The 24151-nt window shown below is 39.6% G+C and overlaps 1 protein-coding gene across 7 annotated transcripts in view; it reads left to right on the top strand.

Annotated features, from left to right (window-relative positions):
- The window catches only part of zfpm2a (zinc finger protein, FOG family member 2a), a 493657-nt gene that overhangs the window by 294927 nt on the left and 174579 nt on the right, over positions 1-24151 (top strand). For 5 of the 7 annotated variants that reach the window (XM_078397881.1, XM_078397877.1, XM_078397878.1 and 2 more), the window contains one exon: positions 5532-5653. The exons of the other annotated variants lie outside the window; for them this stretch is intronic. In XM_078397881.1, coding sequence (XP_078254007.1) covers positions 5532-5653 — 122 coding nt within the window. The remainder of the gene's footprint in view (positions 1-5531; positions 5654-24151) is intronic. 7 annotated transcript variants of the gene reach the window in all.

Genomic DNA, 24151 nt, shown 5'->3' with positions numbered 1-24151 from the left:
GCAGCATAGAAAGTGAACATAAAAATGTGCAGTTGGGTGCAACGAGATAGGTGGGAAGATCGGGAATACATCCTCAGCATTTGAGAAGTCTTTTCAAGAGTCAAAGAACAGAAAGAGGGAAGAAGCTGTTATTCAGTACATGCTTTCAAGCTTTTGTTTATTCTGCATAATGGGAGAATGGAGAAGAGGGAATGACTGGGTGTGAGTGGTCCTTGATTATGTTGTAGAAACGAGGACGGCAGATGCTGGTTTGTAATAAAATGTCAAAATGTAGAAACAAGGAAGGGTCCTGACCCTAAATGTCATCTATCCATGTTCTCAAGGGATGCTGCCTGACCTGCTGTGTTACTCCAGCACTTCGTATCTATTTCCTTGATTATGTTGGTTGCTTTTCTTAGGCAACGTGAAGTGTAGATGCAGTCGATGGGGTGGATGTTGGTTTGTGTGATGCACTGGGCTGTGTCTACAAATCTCTGCAGTTTTTTGCCGTCTTGGGCTGAGCAGTTGTCATACCAACATATGATAGGAAGGTTTCTAAAATGCATCTGTAGAAATTGGTAAGAGTCACTGGAGACATGCCAAATTTCCTTAGTTGTCTGAGGGCCAAGAGGTATCGGTGTGTTTTCAAGGCCGTATCATCGATGTGGTTGGACCTCATTTAAGAACTTGAAGTTCTCGAATATCAGCTCCTTTGATGCAGACCCACTTCCTGAAGTTCATGACCAACCCCTTCATTTTACTGATATTGAGGGAGATAGACACAAAATGCGGGAGTAACTCAGTGGGACAGGCAGCATCTCTGGAGAGAAGGAATGGGTGACGTTTTGGGTTGAGACCCTTCTTCTGGGAGATCTTGTTGTTTTGACATCATACTACTAATCTCTCTCTCTCCTTCCTATACTCTATCTCAATATTATTTGAAATCCAACCATCCAGCCCACTGGTGTTATCTGCAAACTTGTAAATAGAGTAAGAGCAACATTTGGCTGCACAGTCATGAGTATATTGGTATATATAAAGGAGCTTTTATCATGTGACTTAACCTTGTTTGGGGCACTTTTTCAAATGCCTTCTAGAGTCCAAATAGAAAAGTTTTCTGGTTTCTCTCCATCCACTCTAATCTTTTTATTCTAAAATACTTCAATAACTTTGTCAGACATAGTCACATGGCAGTAGAGTTGCTGCCTTACTGCATCAGAGTCCCGGGTTCGATCCTAACTGTGGGTGCTGCCTGTATGGAATTTCTACGTTCTCCCTATGACTGCGTGGGATTTCTCTAGGTGCTCCAGTTTCCTCCCACATTCCAACGACATGCTTCTGTAAATTGTCCCTAGTGTGCGGGATAGAACTAGTATACAGGTGATGGTTGGTTGGCACAGACTAGGTGGGCAAAAGGGTCTGTTTCCATGCTCTGTCTCTAAACTAAACTAAACATAGTTCCCCTTCGTGAAACTTGATTAGATTATGTTTTTTGCCAAATGTTCTATTACTTTATTCATAATTGATTGTGATGTTTTTGCAATAATAGGTGTTAGCAGTGATGGAAATGGGTTTTAGGAACTAGGGGTACTCTAAGGTCCGTGAGGCTGAGGTTGGGAAGGAAGGGGGGGGGATTTTTTTATGTGCGGTCATACCCATGTAAGAGTACAAGAATGCATAACTTGTTTATTGTGTATTTATAATATAGTTTATTGTGTATTATATGTCATATCTGCTTTCTGGCCTCTCTCTCTCTCTCTGTGTTTACATTACAAAATGTTCCATAATGGTATATAATCTCCATTTTTTTCTGTCACCTCTTTCTTTCTGCATGCCGTTTCTTCAGCACGCCTTCTGCCACTAAGAAGCCATGTCCTCACATATTCTTCGGGGTTGCATTTTGACAGAGGAGGTCCCACCAACTTAATAAATAGAAGAGTTGAGAGATGATCAGTTTGAAGTCTTGTACGTTGTGGTGACATGCAGAAATTCATGCCACTGAAGCTTCTTTCACATTCTGCTGTTGATACCGGAATTGTATTTACAGCCGTTATCAGCTGCTGAAAATCTGCAAAAACTATCTTCCCTTTAGATTCCTTAAATTCTCTGAAGGCTCTGACACAAAGCTGACCATTTAAGCCAAATTGTTCTGCCATTTCTTCTACATCATTATCCCCAAAGGTAAAAAGTGAATCTTCTGGAATATTGTTAATATCTAAATATTTTGACTTGTTAATTAACTTTTTACATTTATCATTGGAAGCTGTTGTAGATTCAAGCAGCCTGGATTTCATATTATTGACCAAACTCCTCAAAAACTGTTGTCTATGTATAGTAGGTACTTTACCAGCGCTCAAATTTATTCCATTAAATATCATCTGGCTTGTTGCTTTCTCCACTTGAGTATAAAATTTTCCTGGCTTCTCTATTTGACATTCAGGAACCTTGATAGTTCGTTTAATTTCCACATGTGCTTTACTAAGTGTACAATTTCGGTTCTGCAGTTCAAGTGACAGTTCAGACAACTCTAGCAAACTGTCCATCAACAAGCCTAAATTATTTACGAAAGCTGATGACTCTAATACTTTTATCAGCCCCTCATAGTTTGCTCTCTCTGCACTAGATCTTGAAGCATCACAGCGTGCTTTTCCAAAATGCTCCCAAATAGATTTATAAGACTGCCACATTGCCTTTACAGTTCGGTAAGTCGAAGCAACCCATCTCACACTGAAAACACGACCAATTTTCAACAGTTGACAGTGAAGAGCCTCAGCACATGCAGTTAACTCATCCTGATTCTTAGGAGACCTATGATATAAGGAATACAATTTATCACAAAATATCTGAAAATGATTCAAACCTGCAACTTCATTTACAGCATCACCTACACTGAGTTCAAGCCTGTGACTGGCACAGTGCCAAACAGTTGCATTAGGGAAATCATCAAGAAATAGTTTTGCAACCCCTGCATTTCATCATAACATTACTGATGCACCATCAGTTACAAGTGATATCACATTTTCTTTTATCTGTATTGAAAAACCACCTCTTTGTAAGCAGCTTAGAAGCCCATCATATATAGACCTTGCATTTGCACCAAGTTTCATATGTTCTAAGTCAAAATAGAATGATATAGGTTGGGAAGATTCACCAACTGCTGCTCTCAAGCAGACTACTAGAACAGTTTTCCCATTAATAGTAGTAGATTCATCAATCATAATAGACATTTTAGATTGTTTTGAAATTATATATTCCACCACTGTTTTTCGCACCTGGTTCCCTATGTGGTGAGAAACATCTGCACATGACTTACGAGAGTGTAGAACGTACCCTAAGTCGATGCCGTTTCTTTCTTGCAATTCAATATCAGAAGACATATCTGTGTAGGGCCTACCTTTGTGTACAATATTATGTACAGTTCTGAAAACTCGACCTGTTTTTGCTTCGTCCTTTTTCAGTGACATATACACTGCATTTTCGATTGCTTTTTTTTCAGCTGTTTCATTGATTTTTTGGCATCTGATATGAGCTTCACTATTTTCGTGCTTAAAAATCTTTTTTCTTAAACTCATTAACTGTTTTGCTTTGTCATCACTCACTCCTATTACATTAATACTGCACCACTCACGAGACAAATGAATTCGTTGTGTTCGTTCAAGTCCAAGATGACACTTGCTGCATACTACTACATCCTAGTTTTCTGTTTTTAACAATTAGCCAGGGATATTCTTTCTTTTTGTTTAAGTACATTTCTTGTGTCCAACAGTCTGGAAGATTACATTTTTCAATATCTTTTGAAATGTCTTCACATGCAGCAGCATCAGGCGAAACAGCTGCATCAGTTACATTATCATTTTCAAGTAATTTTGCCTTCTTTTCTGGCTGAGTGTTTTCATTATCATTTATTTCTTCATCAATCTGAAGACACTGTCTTTCAAAGTATCTCAGTATGCTCATTTTCATAGGGGTCCATAAATCTGAACTTTATAGATATTTGATAGTGATATATAATAAAATTTGATAGTGATATATAATAAAATATTTCCCCTTGCACTATTGTTTTGCTAAATAAAACCACCCACAATAAAATATTCACCACTCACGATTTAGGTTGGAAAAAACTATTGGTACTACTTATTTAATTTTCTCCCCATCTGGGTGTTTTCTCCCCACTACTGACTGTTAACAAGTGTTAACAGTGGCAGTTAACAAATCGTTTTCGTCTGTGTTGAATAAAGTGATAAACGACTGGAATCTTTCTGCAGTACTCATTAAACCAGAGCTGGAAATTGAAAACTAGGGGAACGCTGTCCCCCTGCGTACCCCCCCCCCCCCATTTCCATCACTGGGAGTTAGATTCTCCTCTCCCCTATTTTTCCTGTTGGTATTTTTCCAACCCCTCTAATAATAGTCCAGAATTGGAAGATTGCAACCAATGCATTCACTTTTTTGATTAATACTATTTTTAGGACCTGGGATCTGAGCGAGCGATCTTTTTGGTCTTTAGACCCATGAGTGGCACAATGCTATTTCTCCAGTGACCACAATGGTATTTAATTCACCGCAAGCATTATTCGGTATTAATGGGATGCTTGTAGTATCTTCTACCATAAACACTGATGCAAAATATTAATATAATTCCTCTGCCATTTGCTTGTTCTCTATAACTATTTCCGTGCCTTATTCTCTGAAGGACCTCTGTTCACTTTGACCTCTCACTTTTTATATATTTAACTAAACTCTTTTTGTCTACACCAGGATGATTAAAACTATTATATTTTAACGCAATCTTGGCTGTTTGGAAAATCAACTAAACACAACCTAGGATAATCTTTCTCTATACCATAGCTGTTGGTTAATTTAGCAATTGATCTATTTGGGGCGATCCCAATATTTCATTTTATCTGTGATAAATGGCATTGCATTGCTGATCAAAGTTACTAATAATATGATATTTTAGTGGCACATGGTCTCCAACTTAGCTTCACTAAGTTTGATGGACATGTTAAGCAGAAGTAAATCTTATCTGCATTGCAGTGAACTCAGGAGTTTATTGGCAGCATTATATGATGTTTATACTGGACCTTATAGTGTTGCTCCCAACATCCCCACAAACTCTACTCTCCAACTCCAATGTCCTAAATTGAGCTCACAACTTCAGTAGAGTTTTTCTCAATTTGAGGCTTCTTGCCATTTACCATTTGCTGGATCACAGGAAGAGGGGGCCACTCACACCCCCACTTTCAAAGTACAAATTAAAAACATCGTGAGGAAATAGCGGGAACTTACTCACCAGTTGACCTTTCACCAGGCATATTGGGTTTTTACGTTGTTGCGATTGATCATTTAACGCATCAAATATGGAGGCATTTTGAATAGTCTGTGCTGTTAATGTATGCAAAATGCAGTTTGAGAAACCAGGCAATGGTTTTGTTAATTTAAACTAGCAGCAAATTGCAATTTTACAAAGCCAAATGACTGTAAAAGTAGCTGCCAAACAGTGTAGCACATCCTATTGCCACTCTAATAGTTATCTACTTTTTTTGCTCCAGATGAGCTTGAAATATTCCAGAGAAATGGAGTGCGAAAGATTCGCAGCCGACAACAAATACCTGGTGGAACAACCTGGGGACCTTTTGACGGCAGTATCGGAGTGACTGACAGCAGTTCTTCGGTATGTCAATGTTTCATTTGGTTAGAGAGTTGAATACATCTACTTATCTACTGGGGTTTATTTAAAAAACTTAATATTTGTCACATTGAGATTTATTTAAAAATGCAACAGTTACTACTTATTTTTGGAACTGTTTATCTATTATTATTATTATAATGTGGGACATTTTGTGCAAAGTTCTTAATTTTCTATGCAAATGAGAGTTGATTATTAAGGCTCGAAAATGAGTCAATGTTTGCCAGCAACATTCCTTGAATTTACTAATTTGATAAAGTAACAAAAAGTATATCAGGGTTTCACTCTTGGATGGGTCAGTGGTGAACTGCTAAGGTATGTTGATGTTTGGCGGAGATCAGAAACATTCCAAGTTCACTCCCTAGATATATTGAATTTTCTGATTGTGGCTTAGATGGTGGGAGAGAAATTCAAGGATATTTGGTAAATGTAATAAATATTTTTATTGTGGTAAATGATAATATGGTTAAATAGAATAATTTACTTTTGGATTTCAAACTGTCATTTTGGGAAACTAAATCAATATCGACGTACCAAAATCCTGAAAATACTTAATGGGCAAGAAGCACCTGTGGAGCTTGGAACGGAATGAATGTTTCAACGTGCGAACGTTTTAACTCTGTGACCCGAAAATCAAGTTCTGGCATTGGTCTGTGTGGACCGTCTCCTGAATCCCCACAGCTTCTACATATCTGCAGGGTGCAAGTCAGGAATGTGATGTTATTCCCTCCATTTGCCTGGAGAAGTGTAGCTGCAACAGCACTCAAAACGCTAATGCTATCGATGAATAAGCATGCCTCTTGAATGGAATCCCGTTCACTACCTAAAACATTCATTCCCTCCACCACTGCTGCACCATGGCTGCATTGTGTACCAGCTACCAATTGCACAGCTGTCACTCAAGATAAAGGCTTCAGATGCATGGGAATGTCGTTACTTGCAAATTCTTCTCCAAGTTGTTCATAACTTAATCTTGGAAATATACTGCTTTTACTTTGCTCCCACGAAGTTTAAATCCTGGAATTGACAACCCAACAATCCTGTGGGAGTGCCTTCACCAAAAGAACATTGGGTGGAGTGTGGGGGGGGGGGGGGGGGGAGAGGGGCAGGTCAAGATGGCAGCATAACCCATTTTACCAAGATCATTTACAGATCGACATCAAATGCTACCCTTGCTAACTATTCCCACACCCCCACACAAGAATAATTTTTAAAGTGTTGGCCGATGTACAATTCCAACAGACAATGCATGATAGTGAGGGAAAGTTTGGGGGGGTGGGAGAATTGTTTATACTTAGCCAGCATTCTGCCTAGAATTTGTTACTTGCTCCTGTAATTGGCAGTCAGGTTATAGACATGCAGAACTGAAATGCGGACATTGCAGAGTGCTGATATACCTTCAGCAACAAATGTCTGCTGGAGGAACTCAGCGGGTTGAACAACATCTGCAGGGGGAATGGAATTGTCGACATTTCGGATTGAAACGCTGCATCAGGACGGTCCTTTTCCCCTGGTTGCTCGAACTGCTGAGTTTCTCTGCTATATTGTGGCTCAAGATTCTGCAGTCTCTTCTGTCTCTACTGCTACACCTGAGTTAGACAAAACATAATGCTGACAGTTAACTGGCCGAAATTTAGACAATGCATAGTGCTGAAAACAATATGACATCAACCGGCATTCTGCACCAACAGTTGTAAGGCCGGGAAATACCCAATTATGATTGATGCCCAGATCAGAAAATGCCCATGCCTAGCTTTGGGACCAGCAAAATACTGCACTAACTTTCACAAGATCAGACAATACCCAGTATTAAAATAGACAACACTAATTTTAACCATTGCAAATTAGACAATGCTCAGTGCTAACCATCACAAAACGCCAGCTCTAATGTCATCACATCAACTATTCCAGTATGATAACTTATGGCATGACAAAATACCATGTCCTGCACTGATAAGATCAGAATACAATGAGCCATGGAATTAGATCATTGCCAAGAAATTCTAGCCACCATGGAATATCAAAATTGTGAAGCAGTTGGCAACACTTGATAATCTTAGCTCCAAGCCTCTGGTTGTACCAATTTTGTGCTGCACACTTCCCTTGACGAAAGAATGTTACACAATACTCCATATCCTGGATCAGGTTCTATAATGCATTCAGCAGAGGAGGTAGTGGCTGGTTATCAAAGCCCAGCATTTTGCAATGAGAAGTGTTGGATTAAAAGCGTCAGTCGGTTGCGTTTTGAGTAGTGGAAAATTGGGAGGCAGGTATAAAAACTGGAGAATTGTTGCAGAGGCTTTTGCATTTTGTGAGAATGGCACGGAAAACAGAGGCTGGAATTTTGATAAGTATTGAGGGCAATAGATCCTCACAGCGCTGGAGACCCGGGTCCCATCCTGACCTCGGGTGCTGTCCGTGTGGAGTTTGAACATTCTTTCTGTGGCCACGTGGTGTCCTCTGGACACTGTGACTTGGGATGTGGGCTGGCACATTTCCTGGGGGTGGCATTTGCAAGTTTGGTAGATTATTTTACACTAACAATCCAAACCTTTTTGGAACCCACATTTTCATTTAAAATATATATATATTTTAAATTCTATAGTACTCTTTCGTAATCATTAATAAATATGAGTTTGTGGCAGCTGAATAGTGGGATCACCAATCGAGCTTCCCAACTGTGAGAGAGTGAGGGACAAACTCAGCAAGCCAAACTACACAAATTCAAAAATAACAAAAAAGTAAGTAAAACGGAGCCAGAATGATTAGTTCAGATTCAGACACAGAAAGGAAGAATGAGTAACCTGAAATTGGAGAACTCATTATTGAATCTGGAAGGTTGCAAAATGCCAAGGCCGAAAGTGATATGTTCCTTCTCTTGTTTGTGTTGAGCCTCCTTGAAACAAGACAACAGAAACAGATAATGGGAGCATCAGGGGGAATTAAAGTGGCAGGCAATCAGAAAATGAAGTTCATTCAGGGGAGTGAATAGAGGTCCTTTACAAAGTGATCACCCATTCATTGTTTGGTTTCTGTTGTGTAGAGGGAGCCACATTGTAGACAGCAAATGCAGCACACTAGATTGGATGAAATGGCTGTTGGTCATTTGGTTAAATGTGTGGATGGTTAAGTCCAGTGTTGGAATAGTATAAACAATAATTTCTAAACTATTATATTTTTAAATTACAAGTGGATAAAGTTATGAAATTTCCAAAGTGGTCAAAGTTATCTCAAATTATAGGTTTGTATGATACATTTCATAAATTATAAAGTCAACAGTACCTCAAACAAGTTGTCTTTCATTCCAGATAGTGTATAAATGATTTGACATCAGGTAGTATGAGAGCAGTACAGGGAAATGGTCATGATGTTTCAGCACTTTTGAATACAAGCATCTTGTTCCTTGAATTAATGTGTAAATGATACACAACTGCAAGATTCATTGGCGTTCTGTGTGTTTTTTAACATCTTCTATATTTAATGGATTTACTACTGCTATATGTCATGTACAGTGTGGAAACACAGTTCGGCCCAACTTGCCCACACAGTTGCCAACATGTCCCAACTACACTAGTCCCACCTGCCAGCATTTGGTCCATATCCCTCCAAACCTGTCCTATCCATGTACCTGTCTAACTGCTTCTTAAATGTTGGGATAGTCCCTGCCTCAACTACCTCTTCTGCCAGCTTGTTCCATACATCCTCCACCCTTTGTGTGAAATGGTTACCCCTCAGAATCCTATTAAATCTTTTGCCCTTCACCTTAAACCTATGTCCTCCGCTCTTCGATTCACCTATTCTGGGCAAGAGACTCTGTGCATCCACATGATCTATTCCTCTCATGAATCTCTATAAGATCACCCTATTAAAAAAATATTGGTATTTGTAAGAAAACGGTGCAATCAGTTGAAATTGGGATTTAAAAATTTAAGAAACTCACTCCACAAATTAGCAAACATAACAACTTGAATAATATATAATAATATACTTGAAAAAGAAAATATCACAGCAATTGGAAAAGATCGGGGAGATGAGACTAATTGAGTAGGATGTTCCAAGTTCTTGTACAGTCATTATGGCTTGAAGATTTCCTTTCTATTAAAAATTATGTTTTGACAGAAAAAAGCTTAGCAATATTGTGAGTACAGGAAGCACAGTTTGTGAAGAGGAAGTGTGTGCTTAAGATTTTTAAAATTAATTTGTAGTTCTCAGGGAACAACATTATCTTGCGTATGTCTATGGCTATTTTTTTTTTTGCCAGTGAATAATTTAAACACAAAGTTTTCCCACCACCACACCTTTCCGAGCCATCCCAAGAGACATCAAACAGTCAACATTCGCCTCTCAAAGAAATGAGAACTGCAGTGAATACAAGGGTCAACATCTTCAAAGAAATAATGGCTGACTAAGGCAGCAGGATTTCCTTGCCACAGAATCTCATGGGACTTAAGGGCTCTCTACCTCTTCATGGAAAGAAAGGATCTTCAGTTAATTAATACTCTGCTGGTACTGACCACAGATACATTGTTTGTACATTGACTAGTATTATCCAGGAAGCAACCATCTTGATCCTATTATGCTTAGTATATGATTCCACCATTATTTGAAGGATAAGAAATTCAAACAATTGGTCTGGCTTTCTTCTAAACTGATTGATTCCAGTGAATAATGCCATAACAGCAATGGAACAGCTGGGCTTGCAATGTTTTGTTTGCTATCTTCACCAACCAGGCCCATGCTCTAAATCCATGCTCTATGGCTTTGGTACAATAGAAGGCATCATTGAAATGTTCGTTTGTACCTCATGGGCGATGCTTCAGTGTACACTTCCAGCTCTACCTGCTGGCCCCCAAGAAAGGGCGCAGAAGTGAAGAAGGCATCAATAAGAAATTGATACCCATTTCCCAGTCCATTGTGGCTATTAACTTCCCCACCATCGGACGGATCTACAGGAAGCACTTCCTCAAGAAAGTAGCAAATATCATTAAAGACCCACACTACCCTGGCCAATCTTTCACCTTGTTGTTACCTACAGGAAAGAGATAGAGGTACCTGAGAACCATTACCTCCATGTTCAAGAACAGCTTCTTTACATCAACCACCAGGCTCTTGAACCATCCTGCACAATACTAACCACAATCCTACCTCAGCACCAAATCACTATGGGCTTTGTATAACGTTGCACTACACACTTAAGCTTGCACCCTTATGGTCTGGTTATCTAGTCTATCTGTCAATTTTTTGTTTTATTGTTTATTGTACATTTATTTGTTGTATTATGTTAATGTGCCTGTAAAACGGCAGCAAGTAAAAATATCATTGTTCTGTTCCCAGCGTGTGTTATAATTAAACACTTTGACTTGACTTGATGTTTACTTAGTTTCCTCATTTCTAGTCAGGTATGAGAGTAGTGGAGCTTATCCTTTGCAGCTTGTTCGAGAACATGAAGCTTGTCGTTGCAGAGCATGTTGAAGACATTGCTGATTGGATCCAATTTCGGAAACATTTCAGACAGACATTCTTTCCGACAGTAGGAGTATTTAGCTCGCATCCACAGAGTTGAAATATATAGTGAAGTTTATCATTGCAGGGACCATTTTTATTTCAAGAATCATTTTGGGTTATTTAGTAGGCCTCACTATAGCACCCTAGACAAGCCTCCACATTTTTTACCAAACTTCACTTGGGATGAATTTGGATAGTATGGAAGTAAGATGCTTCTGGTTCATACCTGTGAATGGTTAACCTGTGGGCATTGTCCTCTACCTGTGTTCTGGTGCCTATGAAAATGTGTCTGTTTTTGAATGTCAGTGTTGAATGCTGTACAGCTACTTTAACTGGCCTATATTAAAATTACGCCTTCAGACAAACCTATTTACTTTTTGGCTTATGATATGTAATGCTGGTGTGCACTCCAGTAGTGTAGTTCCATCTGTTTTCATGCAGATCTGTCCAAAGTGCCTCTGGATCCAACAGGTTAGGATAGCAGAAAAGTTCAAAATTGAAACTTGCATGTGTGTATGTATATATATATATATATATATATATATATATATATATATATAAATATAGACAAAAACATTTATAAATCAATTTAGGACTAATTTATGACTAAAACAGAAAATAAATTCAGGCAAGGATACCTTTCTAATTTACTCTTCTCTAAAATGTTTTTAAAAAATGATTATGTTTTTTTCCAATGAAGATATGAAAAATAACTTTAGGAGCCACATGAAAAATTATCATTCCATGATAATGGTCATGAAATAAGATGAGTATCTCTTGGAAGATATCAATTGCTGTTCAATAACATTATACGAGAGAAGTAGCATGTACGGTAGAAATTTAAAATTTATTTTACCATGACAAATGAAAAAGAAAAGTTCAAATCTGTTAATCTTTTTTTTTTCCTGCCTCATCATTCAAAGGGAATGAATGTGCTATATAAACGAAAGTATTTCTTTGTCATTTAGAAAACCTTGTGAAAGGCCTCCATCTTTCAGATTACCAACTAATGGAGAAAATAAACTTGGAAAGTTACAGAAGGATAGCATTGTGCTTGGATTTTAAGTGAAAGCAACTTTTATAGCTACTGTGGCTGCATCCTGCAGACATGAGAGCCCAGAGGTAAAGGACTGTGAGCAAAATGTCCTTTCTGCAGATATTCTGGAAAATCTGGGATACAAGTTCTATTTTCAACTCATTGAAAAAATGTATTGGCTGATGTCCACACATAGTAGAAAAATGTGAAAAGAAAAAAAATTTGCTTTAAATTAATTAAGTTGCCACGTTGAAATTCTGCTTTGGCTCAGGGTGTAACCAATATCTAAACTGTAATAACAAAATTGCCATTGCTTTTTTTGTACAGTGAGTAAAGAATTTAAATGTTTACATTTGATAGAGGACAGTAAAAATTATAAACTGTGGCAGGTTGTAGTAATTAATCCAAATTATTCACTGATAGTCCTACATGATAAGTGGAGTAGAAAATCCTGCACTAAAATTAAAGTGGCCCTTGTCATTATTCATTAATCAAACGGAGACATTCTGAAAGATGTTTTGTTTTGCATGCGGCTATCTATTTTCTCGCTAATCTGAGCCCGTGGCAGGGTTTTCTGAAGCAAATGTTGAGCAGCGGTATCAGAGTCCATTGTTGTAGCCCCTGTCAGGAGGAGGAAAAGATGATGCAGGCCTGTGTTAGCCTGATAAGAAAGAGAGGATTCAAAAGAGAGAGAGAGAGAGAGAGGGAGAGGGAGAGGGAGAGGGAGAGAGACTGAGAGTCAAATCCAGAGTTTTAGGAAGGAAATAGAATATTGGCAGGATAATGAAACTTAAGTCACTGGGGAAAAAAACCTCTCACTATCTGCAAGTTGATAAACTATCAGGACTGCAAAGCATTCATTCCCAGAATCCTTCTTCCTGTACCACACAAGGCAAATCTCTGTCAGATCATAACTGATTAGAGCTTTGATGGATGAACAACAGAATATTAAAATATTTAGAAAAAATGTAGATTTGGCAAGTGTTTGTGTCTCATATCAGTTCTAAAGTTGATAAAAAATCCTGATAAGGTATTAGGAGAAAGTGGTCTGGAATATGTCTAGTAGAAGTAAATCAATCCTGGTGGTCCTTTATAGTTTGTGAAGTAAATGAGACTGTGAACGCCAAACATACCAAAATATCAAACCTTTTCTGCTAAGCTAATTGGGATCAAAAACCATTCACTCTGCTTCATTCCTTGCCATTTTCAGTCACGATAAAGTTGATAAGATATGATTCATTAAAAGTGACAGCAACTTTTTGTCAGCCTTCAGCAGTTTGGATTTTGCACCGAGAAGTGACCAGCTCAGCCTGTTAAAATATGTTCAGATTTTTAGTTTGTACAGGGCAGTGCTGAATCACAAGTCTGGCTAGTTTCCAGGAGCTGTGTATGTTTCAGTGCTCCAACCTTTGGTTTGCAATTAAATTGTGGTTTGTGGTAACTCTTGTGTCGTTACACAAGAGTTGTTTATTTTTCTTCATCAAAGAAAAGTTCTAAATGCTGTCTCCAATGGTTACAAATTGAAACCTTTTGCCATCTGCTCAGTTGTAGTCTTGGTTAATATTCAGGAAGGTGTTGCTGTTAAGTATCCATTCAGAAATATGTTTGATTATTAGAATGTTGTGCTACACATTAAGAGGATGTTGGACTTCCTGCTGCAATATTTTTACAGAATATAAATAACTTACCAATATTTCCAAACAAAATGTTTTGCAATTTAAGACGATTTAGAGATTCAACTATTCCACTTTCATTCGGAAAGAGTGTATGTTGCACTCAAATTTTTTTTAAGTGCTCACTATCACAAATACTAATGTAAAGCAAATTCAGTTCTTCATACAATATCAAAAATGGTTGATGAATGGAGCAAAAGCTATGAAGCTTGACAACAACCTGTTAATTAAACCAATGCCTCAAGCTCAGACAAACCGGTATAGTTACAACACTTTCATTTACCGAACAATTTAATAGATGAGATGAAAAATATAACCCAACCAATTACCATTGTATCAGAACATTCCTAATTTTTCTTCTACGTATTCATGGTTTGGAATCTGGGCATCAGTAACAAGACCAGCATTTATTGCCCATCCCTAATTTTCCTGAGAAGTTGGTGGTGAGCCACACTGAATCACTGCAGGGCCTTTGATGAAGGTACTCATGTAATGCTGTTATTGAGTGAAATCCAACACTTAGTAACCAAAAAAGTTGATGAAGGCAGGGTCGTAGACTTAGTCTATATGGATTTTAGCAAGGCCTTTGATGTTCTTCATGGCAGGCTGCTCTGGAAGGTTAGATTGCATAGGATCCTGGGAGAGCCTGCTGACAGGATGCAGAGTTGACTTCATGGTAGGAAGCAGAGGGTGATGGTCGAAGATTGTTTTACAGCCTGAAGGCATGTGTCCAGTGGTGTGCCTCATGGATCAGTGCTGGGTCCATTGCTGCTCATCATCAATATCAATAATTTAAATGAGAATGTACAAGGCATGAAGAAAAAGTTTGTAGATGATACTAAAGTAGGTGATATCATAGCCAGTGCAGATAGTTATCAAGAATTACAGTGAGATCTTGAAGAGCTGGGCATGTTTGCAGAGGAATGGCAAATTGAGTCTAATTCAGTTAAGTGTGACGTGTTGCATTTTGGGAAGTCGAACTAGGGTAGGATCATCACAGTGACCAGTAGGGCCCTTGAGAATGTGTAGAGCAGAGGATCTAGGAAAACATAGTTCCCCGAGGTTGGCGTCACACATAGATAGAGTGGTGAAGATGACTTTTGGCGCATTGGCTTTCATCAGACAAGGAATTAAGTGTGGACGTTGAGACGTTCTGTTTCAGTTGTACAAAATGTTGCTGAGGCCATGCTTGGAGTATTGTGTTCAGTTTTGTTCACCCTGCTATAAGCTGGAAAGGGTGTGGAAAAGATTTACAAGGATGATGCCAAGACTCGAGGCCAGGTTAGCATTCTATTCCTTGAAGTGCAGAAGGCTGAATGGTAATCGCATGGAGATGTACAGAATCATGAGGGGGAATAGAAATGGTGAACATGTGGAGACCTTTTTCCCAGAGTAGGGGAATCAAGAACTCGAGGGCATAAAGCTTAACTAGAGAGAGGAAAGATTTGATAGGAACCTGAAGAGCAACTTTTTCACACAGATGACAATAGACAATAGACAATAGACAATTGGCCATTCAGCCCTTCGAGCCAGCACCGCCATTCAATGCGATCATGGCTGATCACTCTCAATCAGTACCCCGTTCCTGCCTTCTCCCCATGCCCCCTCACTCCGCTATCCTTAAGAGCTCTATCCAGCTCTCTCTTGAAAGCATCCATCGAACTGGCCTCCACTGCCTTCTGAGGCAGAGAATTCCACACCTTCACCACTCTCTGACTGAAAAAGTTCTTCCTCATCTCCGTTCTAAATGGCCTACCCATTATTCTTAAACTGTATATGGAACGAACTGCCCTCCATAATGTTTGGGACAAAGACCCATCATTTATTTATTTGCCTCTGTATTCCATAATTTGAGATTTGTAATAGAAAAATCACGATAAAGTGCACATTGTCAGATTTTATTGAAGGCCGTTTTTATACATTTTGGTTTCACCATGTAGAAATTACAGCTGTGTTTATACATAGTCCCCCCATTTCAGGGCACCATAATGTTTGGGACACATGGTTTCACAGACATTTGTAATTGCTCAGGTGTGTTTAAATGCTTCCTTAATGCAGGTATAAGAGAGCTCTCAACACCCAGTCTTTCCTCCAGTCTTTCCATCACATTTGGAAACATTTATTGCTGTTTATCAACATGAGGACCAAAGTTGTGCCAATGAAAGTCAAAGAAGCCATTATGAGACTGAGAAACAAGAATAAAACTGTTAGAGACATCAGCCAAACCTTAGGCTTACCAAAATCAACTGTTTGGAACATCTTTTAGAAGAAAGAGAGCACTGGTGAGCTTACTAATCGCAAATGGACTGGCAGGCCAAGAAAGACCTCCACAGCTGATGACAGAAGAATTCTCTCTATAATAAAGAAAAATCCCCAAACACCCGTCCGACAGATCAGAAACACTCTTCAGGAGTCAGGTGTGGATTTGTCAATGACCACTGTCCGCAAAAGGCTTCATGAACAGAAATACAGAGGCGGCACTGCAAGATGCAAACCACTGGTTAGCCACAAAAATAGGATGGCCAGGTTACAGTTTGCCAAGAACTACTTAAAAGAGCAACCACAGTTCTGAAAAAATGTCTTGTGAACAGATGAGACGAAGATTAATTTATATCAGAGTGATGGCAAGAGCAAAGTATGGAGGAGAGAAGGAACTGCCCAAGATCCTAAGCATACCACCTCATCTGTGAAACATGGTGGTGGGGGTGTTATGGCCTGGGCATGTATGGCTATTGAAGGTACTGGCTCACTTATCTTCATTGATGATACAACTGCTGATGGTAGTAGCATAATGAATTATGAAGTGTATAGACACATCCTATCTGCTCAAGTTCAAACAAATGCCTCAAAACTCATTGGTCTGCAGTTCATTCTACAGCAAGACAATGATCTCAAACATACTGCTAAAGCAACAAAGGAGTTTTTCAAAGCTAAAAACTGGTCAATTCTTGAGTGGCCACGTCAATCACCTGATCTGAACCCAATTGAGCATGCCTTTTATATGCTGAAGAGAAAACTGAAGGGGACTAGCCCCCAAAACAAGCATAAGCTAAAGATGGCTGCAATACAGGCCTGGCAGAGCATCACCAGAGAAGACACCCAGCAACTGGTGATGTCCATGAATCGCAGACTTCAAGCAGTCATTTCATGCAAAGGATATGCAACAAAATACTAAACATGACTACTTTCATTTACATGACAGTGTTGTATTCCAAACATTATGGTGCCCCGAAATGGGGGGACTATGTATAAACTGCTGTAATTTCTACATGGTGAAACCAAAATGTATAAAAATGGACTTTATTAAAATCTGACAATGTGCACTTTAACCACATGTGATTTTTTTTCTATTACAAATCTTAAATTGTGGAGTACAGAGGCAAATAAATAAATGATGGGTCTTTGTCCCAAACATTATAGAGGGCACTGTAGTTGAGACACATACAATAACAACATTTAAAATACATTTAGACTGGTGCATGATTACGAAGGTTTAGAAGGATATGGGCAAAACGGTAGGACCAGCTTAGATGAGGCATCTTGGTTGGCATGGACGAGTTGGGCCAAAGGGCATGTTTCCGCGCTGTATGATTCTATGACTCTTTAACAAGAATGCAAGAAAATAGATCACCTGGTCACTCAGAATTGCCCATTCTTTCAATATGATCTTGCTACTTCTATTGCAAGCCTTAACTCCTCCTATATTAGTTAGACCCCAGGACAATAGAGTAACGGTGATATAAATTAGTTGCAAATTAGAAAGATATGCATCATGGCGGGGAACTTGCAGATGGGAGTGTTGCTGCACTTTCTGAGGGTAAGAGGCTGCAGGTTTCAGAGGTGCTGGAGCAGCTTAGGTTGGATTTATTTTGCAGATGATACACTGTCCACCTGTGTGAAGAAAACAAATATATTGGCTGGCAGATGAGGTATCTGTCAAATGTGCTTCATTGCCCTGATTGAGCCGTGTGAGAGTTATTAATTAAGGCAAGTGTCAAGTATTCTACCTCACTCCTGGCTTATGCCTTGTATACGGCAGAATGACTTTAGGATATCAAGAGTTGAATCACTTGCCACAGTACTTACTCAGCCTCTGACTTGCTATCTCAGTCACAATATTTATGTAGTATGGTCCAGTTATGTTTCTAATTAATGGTAATGCCCAGTAAATTGACGGTGAGGGACTCGGCAATTGTAGTGCCACTGGCAATAAAATAGGTTGTTCTAATGTATCTGCCAAAGGAGAAAATTACCTCAAAGGAGAACATATTAGTGGAATGAGTGCAACTTACTAACTTAGTACCTGTGTCTCTATGTTGAACAGGTCATTCTATGGGTAAGAATAGACTGGTTCATTTGCTTAGGAGTTGCAAAGAAACTGAACATTGTACAATCATCAGAAACATCTGACTTTGTGATGAAAGAAATGGGCTGAGTTTGAACTCGCGTGCACATTAAACCACCTCCCTCCGCTCAATTGTTCCACCCACACAAAGAGTAATTTTTTGTCGCAAATCATCCTACCAATATGCACATCTTTAGGATGTGGGAAGGGACAGGAGCTTCGAGGGATAAGACATCTGAGTCTAAGGGAGAACTTGTAAACTCCACAGACTGCACCAGATGTCAGTTAGAGCCCAGGTCATTGGTGTTGAGACACACCAACACTTCCTGCACTGCCACTGTACCGCCATGAAGTTCAAGGTCATTATTCATCATTGCCCCTAGTGTGTAGGATGCAAAACCAGGATAATGTAGAACTAGTGTACAGATGATCATTAGCAGAGGTTTCTGGTTTGGATATTTGGTGAGTATTCTGCGATTCCCTATTTAACAGCATTGTAGGCACATTTTCACTGCAGTGAATGAAGAAAATGACCCACTTTCTGAGGGTAACTGCAGATGACCAAACATCGCTGGCCTTGCCAATAATGCCCAGCCACCAAGAAAGGGGAATTTTTTTGTCATGTGTTGCTGTCAGTAAACATGTGCAAGAGCATCATATACTGGTTTTTGACATCAAAGTCTATGGAACTGTAAATCTTTTTCATGCAGGTATGGCTTAATGTTTACAGGTTAGCATTATGCTGGAAGTTTTTCCTTCACAAACCTTTCATTATTAATAATATTATTTTATTCTTAGACCATTAGAAAACATGCTGGGGTTATTTTGAATCTAGACAGAATGCATTAAACGGCATCTTTTGACCCTAAAACAGCATATATTTCTGAATCACTTTAGTAAATGCATTGACAAATTCCGTTGCATATCTTTGCAGTTGTGCCATGGTTTGCACAGCTGGTTCAGTTTGCATTCAGATTCACGTGAATGTCAGTGTTTTAATCCAAAATAATCTGAACTATTTTTGACTATTTTAATGCATGTTCAAATGTTCCCTTTGTTCCTTGTGCAGCTAGTGTTGTAGGAAAGGTAAATAGGTTGTATTGTAAATTGCAGTCAAAACAAATGTCTTTTTACAGCATGCAAACAAATAGATTGTGTTCAAGGACAAGTCATTGGTGTGGTCACATTTAGAGTATTGTGTTCAGTTTTGGTCACCCTGTGAGAGGAAAAATGGTGCTAAGCTGGAAAGTGTGCATAAAAAACTTACGAGGATGTTGCCAGGACTCGAGGGCCTGAGCTAGAGGGAGAGGTTGACCAGGCTAGGACTTTATTCCTTGGAGCACAGGAGAATGAGGGATGATCTTTCAGAGATTTATAAGATCATAAGAGGAATAGATACGGTAAATGCATAGTCTTTTATCCAGAGTAGGAGAATCAAGAAACAGAGGACATAGATTTAAGGTGAGGTGGGAAAGATTTAACAGGAACCTAAGGGGCACTTTTTTATACAGAAATGGTGGTAGGTATATGGAATGAGCTGTCGGAGAAGGTAGTTGAGGGAGGCACTATCACATTGTTTAAAAAAAAGCATTTGGATAGATACATGGATAGGATAGGTTTAGAAGGATATAGGCCAAATGCAGGCAGGTGGGACTTGTGTAGAAGGGGCATGTTGGTCAGAGTGGGCAAGTTGGGCCGAAGGACCTGTTTCCACACATTTTTGACTCTATGACTCTAAATAGGAAAGATGTATGCACTTTATTCCACTCAAATAGGCGAGGCATTTCTTAAGTCCCTCCAAAAGATGTGAAATCTACAAAGGTGTAAAATTGCCCTCCTCACCTATTCTTTCAGTGATTTTAAGTGGACGCTTGGTAAAGTGCAGCATCATAATTATTTCCACAAAGTTTTATTTACAACAAATGTTGCATGTCACGTTTGATCTCAACAAATATTGCAACTCACATATGATTTGGCTTAAACTGATGTGAACAGATGCATATCTAATTCCCTGTTTTACATATTTTCCATTTTACATATTTAGTTATGTTGTGTTTTCAAAAATGTTTCAATGATAGATGGAGTGACCCAAGTGAAAGGTGATTTTATACTATACTAGACCAAGTGGACCCGTTGGGCCCAAACCTCTCCTGCATTGGTGCAGCACCCTGTCCTCCCCCCCTCCCCTCTCTCCTCAACCCCCCTCCCCTCTCCCTTCTCCCCCACTCCCCCTCCCTCCCTCCTCCCCTCCCCTCCCCTCCTTTTAAACTTTAAAATGTGAATAACTTAAAAAATATAAGACCGATTTCAATAAAACTACTTGCATTATCACTAAAGTGACAATGGTAAGTAAGGCGGGCCTAAAATTGTCACGCTATCGTGTACCGTTTTGGCTGAAGTTCAGTCACAAACAAGATAACAAACGAGAGTTTTAGTATATAGATTATCAAGCCTGCATTAAACAGGGAGAAGGTAGAGTTAATTAAAAAGTAGGAGCTGGGTTACGCCAAGCTTGGTCCTATAGATTGTGAAACACTTTAGGCAGTAGTCTGTATGTGCCTTCAGACCTCAAAAGCTCATCAGAGTCTTGTTGGTACTCTGATGAGAGAGCTCCCAGTAATACCAGGTGATGTAGGTATTATGCAGGAGGAGATGGGCAACACAAGATAACTCATTCCAAGAACATGATGCAATGTACGATGCCTCATCAAAGGAGTTCCAGTGGCCAGGGTGGACTTGGGACCAACTGATTTAAGATTGAGAAAGATTTGAGTGAAATAGGTATTATTAAACACAGATACTATCAAAACATTTTGTATTGGGTTATCAGAGTTTAAACCCAGTGACAAAGATAAGTATTCTAAATTAATAAAGGACAAGAGACCTAAGTTTCAAAGGTCACTGAGCATAATACAGTGAATAAGGTTTGGAACGTTTTAATGGAGAGGGTGATGGGAGGGTGAAGATCAGAATATTAGACAATAAATATTGATAACTTAAAAAAGGCAAGTGTTTGCAAATATATGGGTTTCCAAAGGACTTTGGGCAGATATCAAAGATAGTAGGGGTGTGGTTTTGTGGCTTCAGCCATTCATTAAGTGAAATTACTGTGCGGAGGCAGGTTTGGCACTCTAGGCATGGGGCAAAGGATAGTACAGGAAACCCTTGGTTTAACGGACCTCTTTATAATGGATTGCGGTTACAGCGGATGGACCTACCGACCGCTGTCGAGGCCACCCCCGGTTTGCATCACCTCCCCTGTCGCTTCCAGGCTGCGCCTGCTGCCGCCACTGCTGGCTTGCACTGCCTTCCCTACCACTTCCAGGCCGCGCCTGCCACTGCCTCCTACCTGTGCTCTGGCTGCCTGCAGGCCACGACCATTGATTCCGCCAATCCTCGCCTCTCCCCCGGCCGCCAGCAGGTCATGACCATCAACTCACCAGGATTCCAGGCCCAGTTCCAGACCGAGAGTCTGAAGAAGGGTCTGGACCCAAAATGTCACCTATCATGGTCTCCAGAGATGCTACCTGACCTGTTGAGTTACTCCAGCAATTTGTGTCCTTTTGAGTATTAACCAGCAACTGCAGCTGTTTGTTTCTACTACATGTACAATGTACCATTAGTCTGAAGAAGGGTCTCGACCCAAAACGTCACCCATTCCCTCTCTCCTAGATGCTGCCTGACCTGCTGAGTTACTCCAGCATTTTGTGATACCTTTGATTTGTATCAGCATCTGCAGTTATTTTCCTACACATATACAATGATAATACCTTACTCGGTTATAGTGGACCCTTGACAATAATGGACACCATTCTCCTCCAGGTCACAGTCACAGAGCACTGCAAAGTAAGTATGGTTGTTCCAATAAGTGAGCAATGACGGCACATCCTTGGGACAGCAACATGAGGAATTATAACATATTTTGCACAACTAAATGAAAATCTGGAAATAGCATCAAGTATGTGCACATGACTCAGACTGAGATTTTCCAAGATTAATTTCTAGATTAATGCATAACAATCTGGAACTGGTGTCTGACTATCTATTCTCTTTTTTTTGTTGCATATCCCTCCTTAGAGTTTTTAGTCTTAGAGATACAGCTCAGAAATAGGCCCTTCAGCTCACAGAATCCACGCCGACCAGCGATCCCTGCACATTAACACTATCCCACATACCAGGGACAATTTACATTTACACCAAGCCAATTAACCTACAAACTTCGAGGGCTAAGACATCCAAGTCTAAGGGAGAACTGCACCAGATGTCAGGTTAGAACCCAGGTCACTGCTGTTGAAACACACCAACATTTCCTGCTCGCTCTGCCACTGCACCGCCGTGAAGTTCAAGGTCATTATTCATCAAGTTGCAGAGGTTTCTAGTTTGGACATCCGGTCAGTATTCTGCGATTCCCTATTTAACAGCATTGTAGGCACATTTTCACTGCAGTGAATGAAGAAAATGACCCACTTTCTGAGGGAAATTGCAGATGATCAAACATCGCTGGCCTTGCCAATAATGCCCAGCCACCAAGAATGTGTGTTTGTTAAATGCTTATGAAGATGACTAAAAAAATGGTTAAATATAAATATATAAATGTATTTTTAATTACTTTTGGCAATGTGTCCAATAGTGAGCATCAAATAATTTGAGTTTTGTTATGGTTGAAAATATGCCAGAGATGAAAATCTGATTAATGATGAATAATACAGTAGCATAGCGGAAGAGTTGCTGCCTTACAATGCCAGAGACCTAAGTTCGATCCTGACTATGGGTGTTGTCTGCACGGGTGTTGTTTGTATGTTCTCTTTGTGGTCGCGTGGGTTTTCTCCGGGTGCACTGGTTTGCTCTCACATTCCAAAGATGTGCAGATTTGTAGGTTAATTGAATTCTGTAAATTGCTCCTATTGTGTAGGATGCGAAACTGGGATAATGTAGAACTAGTGTACAGATGATCATTGGTCGGCGTGGCATGTACAACCCTGTACTTCTTTGGAGTGTGGGAGGAAACCGATGATCTCGGAGAAAACTCACACAGGTCACTGGGAGAACATACAAACTCCGTCCAGACAAGCACCCGTAGTCAGGACCGAACCAGGGTCTCTGGCGCTGTAAGGCAGTAGCTTTACCCTACGCCACCATGCCGATACTCTCTAACTATTTTGTATCTCTCTCATTTCCAGTTCTAACAAAGAATCCTGAACCAAAAATGTGAATTTTCTTTCTTTGTTCTTGTGAATCCTACACCTGATCTGTGCCTTTACTTCATAATTTTGACAATGTGGGATAAAATGGAGGTTGTGCCTTTAAAAAAAAATCTTATATTCTTTATTTTGTGTGTATTTTTCTATTTATTTCATCATCTTTGAAAGAAAATTAGAAATTAATCTTTGCAATCTTTTCTTCTTATCTGCCCCAGTCTTAGAGGTTGTGAGGTGGGATGTATGTTAGGGGTGGGAAGGGGCGGGGGTGGGGGTGGGGGGTGGGGGATTGCAGGTGGACGTGGATAAGAGGGTGGTGAAGAGGATGATAAAATGCGCCAAAATGTGTGTGGTATGTTTCCTGCCAACATATGGATGTCTTTGAAAAGCTGGGTAATTAAAAAGTGATAATGGAGAGGCAAGCTGCACAGGGACTATAGAATTTTTTTTAGTGCATTCTCACAGTGACAGGTATCTTACTTTTTTGCTGCTCAGCTTGCATTTTCGTTTCCTTTCTCAGGCTATTTGGAAATGCAGGCGTGATTAGAGCAATTGGTTTAATTTTGCATCATCAGAAGCCTGCAGTTCATGATAAGTGTATATAATCTACAAAATAATAAATTGTCCAAATGTATTTCCCATTTAGTTAAATATTCAGTTGGCTGATAACAGAGGCAGCAAAGAAATGACAATCTCCCTTTCATTCTTTGAGCTTTTTTTAAACTT

The sequence above is a fragment of the Rhinoraja longicauda genome, chromosome 4, assembly GCF_053455715.1.
Source record: "Rhinoraja longicauda isolate Sanriku21f chromosome 4, sRhiLon1.1, whole genome shotgun sequence".
NCBI classification, from domain to species: domain Eukaryota; kingdom Metazoa; phylum Chordata; class Chondrichthyes; order Rajiformes; family Arhynchobatidae; genus Rhinoraja; species Rhinoraja longicauda.
Note: the sequence above shows the minus strand (reverse complement) of the source record. Positions and strands in the feature narration are given on the sequence as shown.